At 36.8% G+C, this 19,265-nt stretch overlaps 1 protein-coding gene across 3 annotated transcripts; it reads left to right on the top strand.

Moving 5' to 3' along the window:
- Nucleotides 1–2,093: 2,093 nt before the first annotated feature.
- TMEM106B (transmembrane protein 106B) lies at nt 2,094–18,741 on the top strand. 3 transcript variants are annotated; one of them, XR_004957366.1, is made up of 9 exons: nt 2,094–2,211; nt 5,311–5,532; nt 6,980–7,043; nt 8,659–8,818; nt 10,154–10,294; nt 10,541–10,590; nt 12,273–12,326; nt 13,780–13,984; nt 17,600–18,741. XR_004957366.1 is itself a non-coding variant. In XM_036247110.1 (8 exons), the coding sequence occupies exons 2-8, from the start codon at nt 5,313–5,315 to the stop codon at nt 13,916–13,918; spliced, it is 828 nt and encodes a 275-aa protein (XP_036103003.1). In that variant the 5' UTR covers nt 2,094–2,211; nt 5,311–5,312; the 3' UTR covers nt 13,919–14,588. The 3 variants fall into 3 exon arrangements, 1 of the variants encoding a protein (XP_036103003.1); XR_004957365.1 differs by lacking the exon at nt 17,600–18,741 and adding an exon at nt 14,187–14,588; XM_036247110.1 differs by lacking the exon at nt 17,600–18,741 and having other exon boundaries at nt 13,780–14,588.
- The last annotated feature ends 524 nt before the right edge of the window (nt 18,742–19,265 follow it).

Raw genomic sequence — 19,265 nt, 5'->3', positions numbered from 1 at the left:
GGTTTTCTGTAAGGAAATGTAGGGTCTTCTAGTATTGCTATACTACAATTAAATCATACCTCTGTATCTCTAATTCATAATTACTGTTTTCCAAAGGACACTTTTGAAAGCAAGGAGAAATAATGGCTAACATATCTAACACCATTGTTTTAATGATTGAGGTCTAAATATAGCCATTTTTATCTAATTGGGTTTTATAATCCATCTTCTTACCACATTAATCTTAGCTTTTTTACAGCCAGGGTTTTTAATCTGGTCTTCATGAACAGACTTCAAGGAAATCTGTGAACCCTTGGAAAATGTATACTAATTCTGTTATCTCTTTTTAAAAAAAATTTTTTTTTCTGCATTGGTTTTTGAAGAAAAAGGGAAAGAGAGAAAGAAACATCAATGAGAGAGAACATCAATTGGCTGCCTCCTGCATTCCCCCCACCGGGGTTCATTCCCACAACCTGGGCCTGTGCCCTGACCAGGAGTCCAACACGTGACCTCTTGGTGCATGCGTCAAGGCTCAACCACTGAGCCACACCGGCTGGGCATATGTCTCTTTTTATACCCCCTTTTGAGAGGGAGGTCCTGATGATTCTGACTTGTTTTAGCTAAGCTATTTATTTTGAAATTTCAAACAATGTTAGAGAAGGATGTCTACTCAGTCTTCACCTTTGGAAGATATAGGCTACCACAGGGTTGACAATGATTTAATCAATGTCCCATCGTTGGACATTTAGGTTAACTGAACACACTGTATAAAACATTTTAGAGAATTCTCCTTGGGTTTAGGATGAATCCCAAAGGATGTGATTGCCAGGGCAAAGGAAGTGAAAATTTACATTTTTAATATTCTTGATACATATTGCCTAATTTCCAGTCAGAAAGCTTCAGTTTACATCATTGCCAACATTGTGTGAGAAAGCTCATTATCTAACAGATGGGCATATAATTTTAAACATTAAATTTGTATTGTTTTGACTTGCACTTCTTACTTTTATATATCTTCATATTCCATTGGCCAAATACAATGATCCTGTCAGAACAGAAAAATAAAATAGTCACTGTCTTCCTTGGTTACTATATGTATGTTGTGACCATGAATATAACAATTCATAAAATGCTAAACTTTCTGCAAGTCATGCTAGTCTGTGCTTTTTTTAATTCCTCACTGGAGGATCTTTTTCCACTTATCTTCAGATAGAGTGTGGGAGAGAGAGAGAGAAAAATAAATGTGACCCTCATCAGGGCCAGAACCAAACCCCAACCAAGGTACCTGCCCTTGACCAGAATCAAACCCACAACTCTTTGGTCCACAGACCACAATCTAACCATTGAGCCAAACTGGCCAGAGAAAACCTGTTTTACATTTATTCCCAGTATTTCAGTATTTCATTTAACCCTTAAAACAACTGTGTATTGTTATTGTAGTTTTCTAAACGCGATAACGTAGCCTTTGAGATGCTGGGGAGAACAGCCCGTGTCACAGTGGGGAGCTGAAGTATGGGGTTCATGGGATTCGGGCGGGATCTCACCCTGAGCAATGGGAAGGGGGACGCGGACACCGTGTGCAAAATCGAAACCAAACCCAAACCACACAAACCAAAAACAAATTGAACAAAAACCGATTCCCTCCTGGTTCCATCCTCCTTCTACTGAACAGGAGGTTCTAAATGAAAACAGACACGAGTCTCTCCTCCTGGCCATGCCCCTCGCCGCGTCCCACCGTCAGGGACGACTGTCAGGGCGAGGGCAGAACGCTGCTCAGCGGAGGGCCGGGGCGCGGAGCGCTCGCTTCTCCCCCCCGCAGAAGGAAATAGCCTAATTGCGGGGGGCGGGGGGTAGACAATTATTTTTAAATTTTCCACGGCGAGGGGGGTTGCCAATTTTTACCTTTAGGTCTCGGGAGACCAAGGTAACAACCGCAGGAGCGCACGTTCACAACAGCGGCGCTTTCGGGTTTAGGACGGTGGACGAAGGGCGCATGCGTGAGGCCCGCCCCTGGGTCACACTCTTCCCACGGGAGCGCCCTGCGCGGTTGTGCGCGCAGGTCACAGCAGGGTCGGGCATCAGCTGACTCGACCGGCCCCTCCCCCCGGCGCCGCCCCGAGCCTGCTGCAGGCCAGTCGCTCCAGCTCCATTAGCCTAACTGCGGGCTCTGTGACCGTCCTCGGGCCTGTCCTCGCAGGAGCAGCTCGGGACCCCACAGCAACCCGCTTGCCGGTGAGCGACCCCGACGCGCAGCCCCCAGGCCCCTTCGGAGCCGGGAAGGGAGGCCCCGGGGAGCTGGGCTCGCCAGGCGGGGGGAGGAGCCCAGGGCTGTGTTGATGGAGGTGTTGTGCCACCTCCTTCTACCCAGACTCCTGTCACGGGGCTCAGGCCTCGGTGCAAGCCCGACACAGGGGGATGATTCCACGCCTCCACCTTGCGTAGCCAGGCGACCCCTGGTTTTGCTCTTCTTGAGTTTTCTCGCACGGTTGTCAGCATCATATTTTTAACCTCTCCAGAGTCGGCTGGATGCTGGGTTTTGTTTTGTTTGTGTGGCTTATGGAAGGGACTGGCTTCCATCCTTATCGCCGAAAATCACCACGCATTTAAATTGGAATGCTGTACTTTTCTTTTCTCTCTTAATACTGAGTCTGAGATCCATGTTGATTTTCAGTATATTAAAAGACAGCGATAAAAACAAAAACATTGAGCACAGGGAAGACAAGGGGGCCTAGAACCTCTTTATACACCAACCAGCCTCCGGGAATAAAATTGATTAATTTCATACGTGCTTTGAGGAAAATGTAATAGGAAGGGCAGGGATGCCCAGTACTTGGCAAGGTCTGGCGCTTATCTGTAGCCTTGAAACAAACAATCATCTGTCAGAGACCAACTATCAAGGCAACTGTTAGATGAGGTTCAGAGAGTCACTGGATTTGCCTTCTGTGCCTTTTCCCCCTAAGACATTCATTCCAGTGTGGAGACAGTGATGTTAATTCACCCCTGAACCACCTGTGCCTGGCAAGTATTGATTTGGCTGGGATTTAATGTCATTAAAAAAAAATCAAGAGAATATAATGCATTTGTAGAAGTTATAAATTTTTTTTAACTTACATGGACAGTGTGTACATAGATTTTTTAAAAATAGGAAGATAGTGAAAATAAGCATTTTTATTCATCATTTGATAGTTTTAAGTTTGTTTTCTAGTTGAATAGTTTTTTTCACCCTGCTGCTTACACTGTGTTGGTTGACCCCAACACATGGATGGCATGCCAATTTTAAAAAGCAAACTTTTCTACCTTGTTATATTTTGCGTCAGTTTTTCTTATTCAAACCAATGAGAATTTTTAAAAGAAATACCATGTATCTCTTTGTATGAATGTCTATAATCTATTTTAGGACCTGATGAAAGGTATATGATCAAATTTAGAAAGAAGAAATATTTCATTTTTAAAATTTGCTTTATCACTTTATGAATTTTCCCTCAATATCGGCAGATTAGATTATATCACTTAAGTTGTTTTCATTAAAATTGTAAAACCTACCTGCAGAAGTCAGAAGTTATTTTTGTATAGGTACTAATACTAATTATATATAGAAATGGCTTTAAATTTTTAGTTCATTTTCCCCATGTTATTTTTGATAGTGTCATCCTAAAGTTTTGAAATAAATGCTCTAAATTTTGATATTTTGTATGGGTATGCTATAGTCAATATTTTGAAATGTTAATTTCATAATTTTAACTCTGCCAACTGCTGAATGAGAGAAAAACCTGTAGGTCTTGTTTTTTGAGTTGTTTTTTGTTGCAAATGTTTAAATGTTTAAAGCAAGAAATGTGAGGGTGAGAGAGATTGTAAATTTTATTTATCATAAAGAGCATGAATTTTAAAAGAATGAAAAATACTACTTTGAAGTTACTTGCTTATACATATACTACCTAGTTGTTATCTGCCCAAAGCATATTTGCCTTGTTTTCACCCAAGGATATTTTTTTATTTGATTTTTAGATAGAGGGTAAGAAAAGGAAGGAGAGAGAGAGAAAAAAAACATTCCATGTGAGAGACACATTGATTGGTTGCCTCCTGCATGACCCCTACCAGGGCTGGGATTGAACCTGCATCCCAGGTACATGCCCTTGTCTGGGAATCGAACCTGAGACCTTTTGGTCCTCGGGCCAATGCTCAAACTGCTGAGCCAGACGGGCCAGAATGCAACTTTTGTCTTCAGTGCTAATTGATTTAAAGGTGTTATAGAATAATAAGAAGCTAGGGAACTTCTAGGACAAACAGAATAGGGAAACAAAGACAGATAGTTAAACAGAAGTTTGCAGCCTCCTAGTAAATCTTATCTTCCCTAAACCAAGGACACTTGAACAGTAAATGGTTTGCACTTCTCCTCCCCAACCAGAGGGTGAATAGCTTAAATCACTCTACTCAGGGAGACACACACCAGAAATCCAATTAGTGCCATTTGCCAACCACAACCTAGGTCAGACAAATTAAGAGAATAAATCTCATTTTGGTACTTCAGCATAAAGGTGATGGATAGTCTATTGATCCTCCTCTAAAACCTCCCCTAAATACCTGGCTCTTAAAAGCTCTGAAAATAAAGGTCCCAGCAAGCTCTCCCTCCAGGGAATACACCTGTGCCATTCCCTACCCCTCTCCTTCCCCCACAACTCCACAGAACCCCATGAGACTTGCAACCAGAGGAGCAATAAGAAGCAGCAGCTTGTCCTGGGCTAACCACCTGAGCTTGTCTCCAAGACCCCTTTTCTCTGACTTCCAGTGGGCCAAGGCAGCCCAGCCTAGGCTCTCCTGTTGCTTCGTCTATGCCCTTCCATGTTTCACTGTCCTAAGTGTGTTTTTACTGTGGTCAGTAAACTCTTGCTTGCTTTTCTATACTCTGTCTTTTGATTGAAATCTTTCCTTCAAGAAGACAAGAACCAAGGTCTCCTGGTCTCACTGGTAATAGTAGAATGTTTGTGCTTTATTCTAAAAAATGTGAAGCCACATGTTAGTTACTTTTCAGAGAACCCAAAGAAAGTGTAGACTTGTTAAACTGTAATGTTTAAAAGCCAGTTCTCATTTCAAGATTGATACAATATTATTTTATATTTTGTTAGAGAAACACTTTTGGGTTCTAGTAAAAGGCTCCCTTGTTTCAGACATTGCTTTGATTGAATATTATCCTAATCCCCAAAGTAGTCTGAATGTTTAAACATTCCATGAGGTTTTCTAAATTAATTAAATTGGAAGAAATATCCCATAATGTTCTTGAGTATACACTTTTTTGTGTGTGAAGTTTACTGTAAGATTATTCTTTTTCTTTAGACATGGGGAAGTCTTTTTCTCATTTGCCTTTGCATTCAAATAAAGAAGATGCTTATGGTGGAGTTGCATCAACTGAAAACCTGAGGAATGGATTGGTGAAAAATGAAGTCCCTAATGAAGATGGAAGAAGTGGAGATGTCTCTCAGTTTCCATACGTGGAGTTTACAGGAAGAGATAGTGTCACTTGTCCCACTTGTCAAGGAACAGGAAGAATTCCTAGGGGTATGTGCACTATTTTCCCTTTAAAGAATGATTCCAGGCATTTTCACAAGAGGAACTACATGAAGAAGGATATCATGATGAGTTAAATAGGGAGGAAACGTCATTTTGTGGCATATCATAGGGAAAGGGAATGATCCCATGTGCTGTTTGCATGCTACTTAGGAGCAATGGCTACAGTAGTAATAGTAAAAGTACCTTTGTGCTCTCTTCATTTTCTCTTTGGTCAAAGTTGATAATATGACTCTGGAGAAGCCCCGAGGGAAGGACAAAGTGGCAGTGTAAAGTCTAGCAGATTCTCTGATAAAATGCCTTGGGTTTATATTTGAGTTGGCCTCTGAATGTAATGATTTTATCTTTGCGGTTATAGTAACTGTTTGCGAATAAAATGATTATTTTGTTGAAGAGATTAATATACCAGGCTAGGGGGAAGGTGGTATTACCTGAATATATTTTTGAGGCATGGCCAGTGGGCTTTTTTGGCAACCTGGAAGTTGATGTAGCAAATCAAGGATGACTCCAAAGGTATTTTTTGTCTGAGCAACTGGAAGAATGGAGTAGCTAGCTATTTAGTAGGATGAAGAAAAGGTATGAGTGTGTATGTCAGGGGAGTGCTCAGGAGCTGATTTTAATTATGTACGTTTGGAGATGCATATTTGACACGTAAGTAGATCTGTGCAATAGGCGGTTATAATGAGGGCCTGGAATTCAAGGGCAAGGTGTAGGCTGGAGTCATTAGTATGCAAGTGATACTTAAAGCTGAGATGGATGAGAACACCAAGTTCGGTGGTGTGAATACAAAAAGGGAGAGACCCTAACACTGAACCCTGGGGCATTACATTTTGGGTAAGTTACAAGAGAAAGAATTAGCAAAGATACTAAAAATGAGCAGCTAAAGTAGGAAGAAGAAATCTACATCTGTGGTGTCCTGGAAGGTAAATGTAGAACGTATACCAAGGAGGAAAGAATGATCAGCTATGTTAGATCCTACTGATCAGTTAATGTGAGAACTGAGAACTGACCATTGAATTTGGTGATGTAGAGACCACTGGAGACCTTTATTTATTTTATATTTTTAAATATATTTTTATTGATTTTAGAGAGGGGAAGGGAAAGCGACAGAGAGAGAGAGATTGATGTGAGAGAGAAACATCAGTCAGTTGCCTCCTGTATGCATCTAACTGGGGTTGAACCTGAAACCTGGGCTTGTGCCCTGACTGGAAATTGAACTGGTGACTTTTTGGTACTTAGGATAATGCTCAACCAACTGAGCCTCACCGGCCAGGGCACCGCTGGGACCTTTAAAGAGCAATTTTGGTATCCTGTATGAGAAAGTGTATCATGTGTAGAGTGAGATAAAGAGCATAGGAGGTGTTTTGGTCTTTCTAAACAAGCCACTATATTTTTAATTAATCATGTTAATAAATTTTTAAACTTCTTTTACTTTTAGGGCAGGAAAACCAGTTGGTGGCATTGATTCCATATAGTGATCAGAGATTAAGGCCAAGAAGAACGTAAGTAAAGATTTTTTTTTACTTAAGTAAAACAAAGATTTTTTTTGTTGTTCATTTGTTTATTTTTATATTTGCTTTTCAAATTATGTATAATAATTACACTAGTCAACACTGTTAAAAGGGGAAAATGCTATCAGGTTATTAACTAACGCTCTCGTATGCTTTGTGTTGTAAAAAAAAAAAAAAAAAGATTCCCGGTTGTCAAAAGGCCTTGAAAGCAACATGGTCCTAAATCTTCTCAAATCCATTTATTAAAACACACAAACTTAGAATAATAGTAGGAAACACACATAGAGAAAACATTTATTTAAAAAAAAAAAGGGTGTTAAGGTGTTCCCACCAGCCACAGAATAAAAATGCATACTCAGCCCTGGCCAGTTTGGCTCAGTGGTTAGAGCATTGGCCTGCAGTCCAGAGAGACCCGGGTTTGGTTCCCACTAAGGGCATGTACCTCGGTTGCAGTTTGTCCCCGGCCCTGATTGGGTCATGTGGGTGGCAACCACTTGATGTGTCCCTTTCACGTCAATGTTTCTCTCTCTCTCTTCCTCCCACTCTATCTGAACAAAATATTGAAAAAGGTGTCCTCGGGTGAGGATAAAAAAAAAAATGCATACTCAAATCAGCAAGAACCTGACATGCTGAGCAGCTGTGTGGAAGGGAAGCAAATAAAGAGTTCCTAAGAGTCCCCAGACCCCTGATTCCCAGAGCAAATGCCTCACATCGAAGGAAGAGAATCCCACTCGGAGGACTTCCAGAAAATACCTCTGAGGATAACCTGTTAAAATGGGAGAACTCATGCTCAAGCTTGGAGAGAGTGCATAAAAAGCCACAGACATCCACTAAGGGTCCATGAGAAGATCAGAAGGAACTGGCCCATTCTAAGCCCTCAAAGACCTGAGGGAAACGCAGTAAAAACTCTTACAAAAGGACAGGAACATTCTAAGTAAGAACCTGCTGGAGGTAGAATCCAGTTTACACAGGGCAAGAATATGGATAAAGGAGAGAAAAGGTTCAGAAACTAGAGAAATAATCTCAGAGCTATAGAAGTGGATATACACAGTAGCCATATTTTTTAAATAGCTGGTATAATAACAGAGGGTGGCTATACTTGGGGTGAAATTGATGAGTCATGTAGATACGTCATTATTTTTTTAAGAGCTTCAAAGATGGGCCTGATGAGTAGTCAGTTTAGAAAATCACAATGGCAAAATTTACATGTGAAAATTCTGCTTCAGTGAATTCAGGAAAGAGTCTTAAAAATCTGTATATTTTTAAAGCTCCCTATCTTGATTTTAATGTGCAACCCAATTTGTGAATCATACAGTAATGTTTTGTCTATAATAAGCCTGGAATCCCATTCTCCAATAAGGTAAATACATCTTTTTTTTTTTTTTTTTTTTTTTTTTAGGTAAATACATCTTTTAAGGAGAACATTTTAACACTTAATAGACTCAGACCCAACTCTACTCAATACTTTTATAATATAAAAATTTGATAAAATACATCTTATACTGCTAATATAATGGGAAAATTCAAGTTGAAAATATGCTCTCTAAATGTTTAATTATGTATTTTTTAATGCACATATATTTAAATATTCCATTTTCTTTTTCAGAAAACTGTATGTGATGGTTTCTGTGTCTGTTTGTCTGCTGATTTCTGGATTGGCTGTGTTTTTCCTTTTCCCTCGCTCAATCGACGTGAAATGCATTGGCGTAAAATCAGCTTATGTCAGTTATGATGTTGAAAAGCGTACAATATATTTAAATATCACAGTAAGTAAAACTGTATATTAAAAATACTTAACTTTGTTCCTTCATGATGTTAAGCAGAACCTTTGTCCCTGTTGAGAGAATATTAAATGCCACATTGATTGGTTTGCTTTCTGTATATCTGCTGTATTGACCTCCTCTAACATTTCTGGTTCTGCTGAAAGTGGTGAATAATAAACACTGGCAGCTGTGTATACAGAATCATTTAGCATTCAAAGGTGCCTTTAGGATAGTAAATGAATTCAACAATTAATTGCTAGCAAAATATGTATTTACAGTCTGTTTACTTCTCAGCATTTGTTTCTGAATTTGAGACCATTGTGAATTAGAATGTGAGAAGTTGGGCCCAGCTGTTACCTAAGTATAGAAGTGATACACTTGTATCTTTTTCCATCCAGACAAACTTGACTCTATTCCATTTCTTTTCCATAGTGACCTGGTGGAAATCTCTTCTTGTGTATAAGTTAAAAAAATAATTTGTTTAAAGGACTGTTTAACATTTTATATGGTCATCTTTGTATTTATTAGAATAAGAAATAACTTACTAAATTAACATTTAGTAAAAATTTAGATGAAATTTAAGAATTATTTTTATTGAATTTTTGCTAAAACCACAGATACATTTTCTAACATTTATTTTTCTATATTCCTGTATCATTTCTGGGCCTATTTTTAAAATTTTTTATGTTTATTGTAGCATATTCTATATATAGTACTCATTCATAAAACCAAATATTTGGGTCATTTAATATTCTTTGACATCTTTGTTAACTTTTCTTTTTTCTTTTTCTTTTTATTGATTTTAGAGAGAGAGGGAGAAAGAGATAGAAACATTGATGAGAGAGAACATAGATTGGCTGCCTCCTGCATGTGCCCCACTGGGGATTTGGCCCACAACCTGGGCATGTGCCCTGACCAGTAATCAAACCAGCAACTTCTTGGTGCATGGGTTGATGCTCAACCACTGAGCCACATGGGCCGGGCAACTTTTTTTTTCTAATAATGAGGCATGGCCACAAGTGAAGTCTTTTTTTAATCCTCACCCAAGGATTTATCTTCAGATAGATAGAAGATAGCATGGGAGAGAAGAAGGGAGAGAGAGAAACATCAGTGTGAGAGACATCTTGATTGGTTGCCTCCCGCATGAACCCTGCCAGTGCTGGGGACGAACTGCAACAGAGGTACGTGCCCTTGACCAGAATCAAACCCACAACTCTCCAGGCCTCTAACTGCTGAGCCTAACCGGGCAGGGCTGGAGTCATTTTTTATTACTTTTAATACATATCTGTTCTGTTTATTTTCAGATAACTTGTACATTTTCTATCTCATCTCTTGCAGAACACACTAAATATAACGAACAATAACTATTATTCTGTTGAAGTTGAAAATATCACAGCACAAGTCCAGTTTTCAAAAACAGTTATTGGAAAGTCACGCTTAAACAATATAACAAATATTGGTCCGCTGGATATGAAACAGGTAAGCTTCTGTCATGAAATATTTTGGAGAAATTAAATGATCTCAGTTTTGTTTATCATATTAACTTGAGGGAGGTGGGGGTCTCCTCAAAAACTTGACCTTGAAATGTCTTCCATGAATGTATAAGAGTAAATCAGTCTCATAAAGGGAGAGTTTTCTGAACTCTTTGAAGTTATGAAATGTATCTGAAATACTTGATTACTGATCCTATTCTTTATTTGTTTATTTTTATTTTTTGCCTTTCAGATTGACTACACAGTTCCTACTATCATAGCAGAGGAACTGAGTTATATGTAGTAAGTTCTGATGTTTATAAGTATGAAGAATTAAATATGTATATATTTAGTCTCCCATAATCTTAGCGGCCACATGACCACATTTTGGAATATTCCTTCTGGCTTTTGCTCATCTCTGTTCTTTTCTTTTCCTTTATCAACATCATGACATTTATGTACAACACATACATGTAAAAAATTTGTTTTCAGAATTAAGATTATATATACCATGTCACTTTATGTTTACTATGTTAAGAGAACCATATTCTCATATATTCCATTATTGATGTTTTATTGTAGGAAGATTAATAATTATAATGCCCTGTTGGTGTGAAGTTCTAAAGCTTTTAAATTGGTTCTAAATTATTATGAGCTCTTGTTAAGTAAAACAGTGATTAATTTTTCATCATTTGATAGCAGCTTGATACAGAATTTCTGCGTAACAAAATGATTAGTGAAATTTCAAAAGGTACACAAAAAGAAAAAGTAAAAGTAAATTGCCCTATCCGGTGTGGCTCAGTTAGCTGAGCATTGTCTCATGCACACAAAGGTCACAGATTCCCTCCCTGCTTGGGGTGCTTAGGGGAGGCAACCAATCGATGTTTCTTTCTCACATCGATGTTTCTCTCGCTCTCTCTCTTCCTCTCTCTCAAAAATCAATAAAAACATTTTTTCTAAGAAAGTAAAAGTAACATGAAAACATGCTCAAAGCCACTAATCATCAGAGAGATGCAAATTGAAACACCTCACACCTGCCAGAAGGGCTGCCATCAACAAAACAAACAAATGCTGGCGAGGGTGTGGAGAAAAGGGGACTCTAGTACACTGCTGGTGGGAATGCAGACTGGTGCAGCCACTATGGACAACAGTATGCTGTTTCCTCAAAAAAGTAAAAATTGAACTGCCATTTGACCCAGTGATCCCACTTCTAGGAATATAACCTAAGAAGCCTGAAGCACTAATCGGAAAGAATATATATCCCTCTGTGTTCATAGCAGCACTATTTACAATCTCTAAGATCTGGAAACAGCCCAAGTGTCCATCAATAGATGAATGGATAAAAAAGCTGTGGTATATATACACAATGAAATACTATGCAGCCATATAAAGAAAGATCTCTTATCCTTTGAGACCACATGGCAGGACCTGGGGAGTATAATGCTAAGTGAAATAAGCCAGTCAGAGAAAGACAAGTACCACATGATCTCACTTATTTGTGACTGAGATCATAATGAACAAAATAAGCTGATGAACAAAATAGAACTAGTGTTCAGACTGACAAATCTCAGAGGAGAGTGGCAGGGGGTAGGGAAGAGATAAGCCAAAGAACTTATATGCATATATACATAACTAATGGACATAAACAACAATGCTGTGAGGGGAGAGACAGGATGGGAAGGAGGGTATCATTGGTGGGAAAAGGAGAAACATCTGTAAGAAAAATAAATTAATAAAAAAGTAAAAGTAAATTGTGGCCACATAAACTCTACAACTGCTATATTAGGAAAGCTTATTTGTTCTTAGAATAAGAAATCATGAAAATATTAATCATTATTTGAGATATACACAGTGCTCAACCAATACTGCTTATTCATTGTATCTTAATAGTATCTATTAGCTTTAACATAGGAAGAATTATAATTAAACTTTCAAATGTATAATGCTATGGGTCTCATTTATTCACATTGTTTTCTCTTTAACAGTGATTTCTGCACGCTGATATCCATCAAAGTGCATAACATAGTACTCATGATGCAGTGAGTATGAATTTTTTTAAAGAGATATTTCTTTGTTTAAATTTCAGATTTATAACATTGGCTCAGAGCAGTGATTTTTAACCGATGTGCTGCAAGAATTTTTAATACATGCAATACCTGTTTCATCAGGGGCACTGACCTCTTTTCCTTTAGATTGTCAAATAAAAAAGTGACAACAGCCAACACAACAATAGCCATCCTCTGTGAATGCCCTCTCTTGAACCATAAATATATAGGTCATATAATGGAGTTGCATCTTATTGGCCACATTGCATAAGTTTGCATATAATATTTGGTACCAGAAATATAGGCACCTGATTATTTTAAAAAGTCACTTTGAAGCAAAAAGGGTAATTGCTATTATATTTTTGTAAATCTATCAAAGTTATACCTATTCTTTTTTTTTGTCAGATCAGCAAAAAATAGAATATAATTTTTGGTGTACCACAGAATTTCAGTAATTAGTTATGTGTGCCATGAGATGAAAAAGGTTGAAAATCGCTGACTTAGAGCACACACAGCATTTCTACAATGCCATCTCAATTGGGTTTTAAGTCTTACAAGAGTGCTCTGACATCAAATAAATATTATCCCACTTGACAAATGAGGAAATGGAAGCTCAAGAACTAGTACAGGATCACGTGCTGCTGAAGAGTGAGCCTGGACCTTGGGAACTCAGGGAGGTGGCAGGTGTTGGCACAGCGGAGGACTGAGCTCAGCATCCAGTTCCTTGCTACCTGTGGTAAATGATCATTAGCATTAGTGAGGAGAAGCAGGGTAATTGGTGTATAAATTGGGTGTTATCCTAAGCTGTTAAAACATTGGGGACTTATAAGTTTGGAATTTGAGCCACGTGCTAACATTTGACCCTTTTTCTATGATGAGAGAACTGTATGATTTTTAATAGTGTAATGAACTCATACTAAATTTTTTTTTTTTTTTATCCTCACCCGAGGACATTTTTCCATTTTTTGTTCAGGTAGAGTGGGAGGGAGAGAGAGGAACAGAGAGAGAGAGAGAGAGAAACATCGATGTGAAAGGAACACATCGAGTGGCTGCCACCCGCACAACCGACCAGGGCCGGGGACAAACTGCAACCGAGGTACGTGCCCTTAGCGGGAACCGAACCCGGGTCTCTCCGGACCGCAGGCCGACTCTCTAACCGCTGAGCCAAATCGGCCAGGGCTCATACTAAATTTTTAACTGAAGGTAGGTGTTTTGAAAAAAGTATGTTTGTTGTATATAATTATTTGGATAGGGCTTTCTCAGCCAGCATTCCTGTTGTCCGTTGGGAAAATATTCCCTAAGAGACCCATGTCCAGAATATGAAGCTTATCATTAATCAAATTATCTCTCTCTGGAGAGAATTTTGATACATGGAAGTATTCTCACTTGAGAAAACTTTTTTATATGTAACTATTCAGTGTTTCTCTGCATTTATTTTTCTTTTTAGAGTCACTGTGACAACAACATACTTTGGACATCCTGAACAAATATCCCAGGAGAGGTACCAGTATGTTGATTGTGGAAGGAATACAACTTATCAGCTGGGGCAGTCTGAATATCTGAATGTACTTCAGCCACAACAGTGAACATCTGAAAGAGACACAGCTGGAGAAGAAATACCTAATGATACTTTTTAAACTCTGAAGGATGAGGTACTTCCTGATAGGAAATCTTAAATTGAACAGACCTAAAGTTTACACTCTATTTTAAGAATGCGGCTAAAAGTGTGTGGACATGCAAGTTTCTGCAGCTCTCCACTCTGAGTTCGTGATATTTGTACCAGGATCTTTGTTTGAATCTAAATTTACTGATTGGTTTTCTTCTTCCCCCACCCTCTATCCCCACTCTTGAAAGGGGGAAACTGAGACTTTCCCTCCAGGACAATAAACACTTACAATTCACACCCCAAATAATGAGTGAAAACGTAAGTTTGCTGATGAACAAAGTTCCAGAAATATTATTGCTGAAAGTTTTTATATAGACTTATCACTGATAGCCTATTCTAGACTTTTAAGGAATAACCTCTTTTTCCTGTTTTATAAATTCCCATTGCTACAAGGAAGTATTTCAACCCCAGTGTGGTATTATCCTTTAGATAAACATGGTTAGTTTTTATTTACTGAAATTCTACACATTTGCATTTTTTGTCCATCTTATTTCAAGCCCATGCTTGAATAACACTTATAAATAGACCAAAATAATCTGCAAAATTCTGTACCTAAAATTTTTAAAGTCTCTAAACGTGTTTCACATGTCTTTCCATTTTAATTATAGTTTTATGAAATTTTTGTATAATCTTCAAACATAGTTAATGTACAGTATTGTAAATAAACTATGCATGGCTTTTATACAGCTTTAATAAATGTCAAATAAAGTGATACAGATTCAAAATAAAGTAAGTTGCTCATAAAACAAAATAGGAAATGAAATTCAGAAACCTATAGAATGTGAATATGTTCCCATTTACATATTAGATCAGGCATAAAGTAGATTTGAAATAAAATATTTTGATGCTCCACTTTTTTAATATTGTTTTTCATACTAAAAATTGTGAACACACTTTTCACAACTATTAGGCACCCAACTCATCAATTTTATGAATGCTTTAGAGGTGGAAATTATTTCTTTGGTTGAAATTATTTTAAGAAAGCTTGTCATTAAATGATGGTGGCTGTATCTAAATAAAATCTATATTATGCTTTTAAAAATTTAATCACGTTGTACATCACATGGATATCATGCCCCTAGTAGTTATATTTTTTAAATTTTCTACTTTTGCTTTGGATTTTATTTAAAATTGTTTTCAAGTTTAAATTATTGACAGACTGTTGTTTTAAACTTGCCATTCCATTTACCAATTGGACTCTCTGCCTTGTTTACTTACCATGGTCTAAGTACCTTTATTAAAAATATGTTTTTATTGACTTTTTTTAGAGAAGAAGGGAAAGGGAGAGATGGAAACATCCATGAAGGATAAACATCAATCAGCAGCCTCCTTCACGCCCCCTACTGGGGATAGAGCCCACAACCCCGGGCATGTGCCCGGACCCAGACCTCTTGGTGCATATGGGACAAAGCTTGAGCCACACCTGCCAGGCTAAGTACCTTTTAAATACATACCACTGAGTATAGGGACTATGATACCAAAAACAAAAAAAAAAGGTTGGGAGGAATTTGAGATTGATTTCTTTCTGTTCCCTACTAACAGAAATCAGGTTCCCCCGCCCCCTCCCCCAAAGTGCCTAACTTAGGTCTGAAACATGCCTATTTACCAGTCTGACTCTCAACTCTAAAACATATGCTATACTTAATTATTTAGATTAATAATTATTGAATTATTAATAATTACTAAATTATTAATAATTATTTAATTATTAAGCCCTCTTTTCTGCCCTCTTTCCTGAGTGAACATTTTAAATAGGTGGAATGCACTGACATTTTTTTTAACTACTTTGTCTTCCATTAATTTATTGCTAACTCATCCATTCTTATTGCTAAACTAAAATCACCCCTTTACATTTATTATGGACTTCTAATCAAAGCTAATCTTTATTTTAAATTTTTAAATTCTTTTTTGACTACTCCCATTCTTGAAACTGTATACTTCTCTAACATATTGATTCTATTTGTGTTTTTCAAATCACTGTCATTTCATTTTCCCTCATTCTCTATCTTTTAACATCTTTTAGTGAGTATTATCTAGACCCTCTTTTGCCATATCATTTCTATTTCTGTGACTTCAACAATCATCTATATCAGGGCTTCCAAATCTGTGTCTATAGACCTGATCCATCACCCATCTAATTTCTCATGTAGCTAGTGACCTAGAGATAATAGCATTTCAGTGACTACGTAAAACCAAAAAATGTTTTACAAGATCTTACTATTTTTTGTTTTTTTCTCACTTTGTCCTCATGTCCTGTTTCCTTCAAAATCACGTTCATTTCTTCAGAATCATCATTCAGATATGTCTTCTACAAAAACCAATCCTGATTTATTTTCTTGCTTTGTATCTTTTAACCTTGGAAAATTACAGTGTAAATTAAACAGATTTTTCTGTTGATTTGTGGTTCCAATATTCTTTAATTATTTAGAGTGGATTCATAGTATCTACTGAAGAGGCATGAAAGTGAGGGAACTTTTTTTTTAATTTTATTGATTTTTAGAGAGAGAAGAAAGGAGAGGGAGAGAGAGAAACATTGACTGCCTCCTGCACCCTCCCCCTTCACTGGATGGAGCCCTCAGCATGGACCTGTGTCCTGACCAAGTAAGGAACCGGTGACCTCTTGGTGCATAGAAGCTAGAATAAGCCTAAAACAGAGCGGGCTGTAAATTAATAAAACTACAGAAACACATTCAGGTAAAGCCGAATTATAGCCACTCCAAAACAAAAAATATGGAAAGAATGAATGAGGCTTATCTTTTCTTAGGTCATTGTTCAATGCAGTTTCTTACATGGTAGTAGGATAGGTATACATGCATTTTTTAAAACTGCTCTCAGACCGTATCCAAAGGACATGGTAAAGATATTACAAAATTTTTCCTATACTTTCTAGGATAATTTTCTCTTAAATTACACTTTTAATAGCCTGGTCATTCTAACCAAGTATAATACTATAACAAGTCTCTTGTGTGTGGTTGATATTACATGTATATAGCAGTTTCATATGTTTTTCATATATGATTTCCATAGCCCTGTGAGTTAGACAAAAGAGGGTGGTAGGATCCTCGTCTTTTGGAACAGAAAGGAGAGGCATGGGGAACTTGAGGGACCTGCTGAAGTTCACATATTTAGTAAGTGGTTTGACTGGCTCAGACCTAGTTTCTTTTGTCTCCAATATCTGTGCTCTATCATTTAAAATATCCACTGGAAAGCTCTGTTGACTCAGGGTAATCTGATAAGAAATTGTTCACATATTTAATAGTTGACAGTCAAAATTTATTGATGGATTATGATTAAGTTAGTACCCGAAATATTTTAAATGGGAAATGAACACCAGTAAAATATTTTGGAGCATAATCTATAGCTTAATATTTCTGTAAAATTTAGTACTCCTTGATCATTCCAATAAAGATATGAATGATATGTTGTCAGAGTAGACTATAAATAATAGAGATTTTTTGAGATGTGAAATATAAACAGTATGAAAATACTAGCTACCAGATAAATTGAAATTGCTAAAATGGTTACTTTATTATACAGTGCATAACATGTAAATGACTTTTTATTTATGTATAGTTTTTCTATGCCTTTTTTGGTTGTTTAGGCCAATGAGGTCATTATTTTCTCTAAAAATTCATAACAAGAAAATAAAGTTCACTTCAGATCTTCTGAATTGTAGTTTGGAGATGACACAGTGCAGTGTTAACATATATAGGAAGTAACTGCCAAAACAACAAAAATGAAAGTAACCGAGGAGACTTCAAAGGTTAGTCTAACGAATCCTTTGTCATTCTTAGCCGTATCATTATTGCAATATAATTCTGGATGTTTCTTTGGAGGGCATGTCCCCAACTTTCTCCCATGCTATTTTTTTACTTTTTAAAATAATTCTTTATATAATGATTACATCTTACTTAAGAAAATAATTTGTGAAGTTCTTAACCTCAAAATTAAGTCACTGCTTGGCATAGCTAACATTTATCAGTTACTGTGTCTGTCACACACTGTATTAATCTTTGGCGGGCGTTATATTACTCTTCAGAAGAGCCCTCTAAGGTGGATACCGTTGTTGCCACCCATTTTATATCTGAGAAAATTGAGTTTTAGGGAAGTTAAGAAATATGGTTAAGATTGTAAGTGGCAAATTCAAGATTCACAAGTCTGTGTGACTCAAGCATTATTGCTCTTACAATTAGCATATTTTCTTTCCAGTCTTTGAAAGTGTTTTATTTATATTGTTTGTTGCACTTAATATATAAAACTTTGAGGTATTTGGTAGTACAGTTGATTCTTGAACACAGTCAATAATCAGCATATAAATACAATCATCTGCCTACAGGGATTTCCAGCCACAGAGTTGACCCTTGAACAATGTGGGTTTAAACTGTGCTGTTCAATTCAGGTATAAATTGGCCTCTGCAGTTCAAACTGGTGTTGTTCAAGGATCAACTATTTTAAAAAATAGTTGTATTAGGATACTTTGTTATATTGTAGATCTTTGGTCTAATATAAATATTTATCCTTAGTTTTCAAAATATTCATACTTATCTGTTAGGGTTTTATTATTTTTTAAAGATGAAAACTTTTAAATTTACAAATACATGATAAGCAGTATAAATTGATTTTCAAGTTACTGAAGTTGCAAGCCAAAAGTTGTTCCCATAATGCCATGATATTTAGCTCATAACATCTTGGAAGCAGCACATACTTGGCTCAGATACATCTAAGAATAATGAATTAGATTTATTTTGTAAAATATTTTAAATAAAATGTTAAACTATTTTAAGGAAAAATGTGTTTGAGAAGACTGTTAAACATTATTTCTTTAAAACATTTATTTTTACATGAAAACAAAATATCTTTACAATATGCTTCAAGCAAAATTTTCACTTCTATATCCCAGATCCTCTTATTTCAAAGTAAAAATTTTCATTTGTCAGCTGAAATTTCTGATGAGAACTAATTGTGTATTTTTGTGCTTAGTCAGAATGTAGGTTTCACAGTGGATTTTTGAAATTTACCCTTAATTTGGATGAAAGCAAGTGATATATTTATAAAATTACTATCGGGGGAAGAATAGTGATTTTAATTTTTTTTAAATTACTAGTATGATTGGTTATGTTTATAGTTCTTTTTACATGTGTTTAGCACAGGTTCTAAATTTTAAAAATATACTATGGTCTGTATTGATCCTAAAAATATTTCATAAATTAATTTAACAAACATGTCAAGTTTTTCATAGCTAAATCTAACTCTTCTAGAAGGAAATC

This window comes from Molossus molossus, unplaced genomic scaffold, assembly GCF_014108415.1.
Source record: "Molossus molossus isolate mMolMol1 unplaced genomic scaffold, mMolMol1.p scaffold_m16_p_7, whole genome shotgun sequence".
NCBI lineage: Eukaryota > Metazoa > Chordata > Mammalia > Chiroptera > Molossidae > Molossus > Molossus molossus.
The sequence above is the reverse complement of the archived record's forward strand: the minus strand, read 5'-3'. Positions and strand labels throughout refer to the sequence as shown.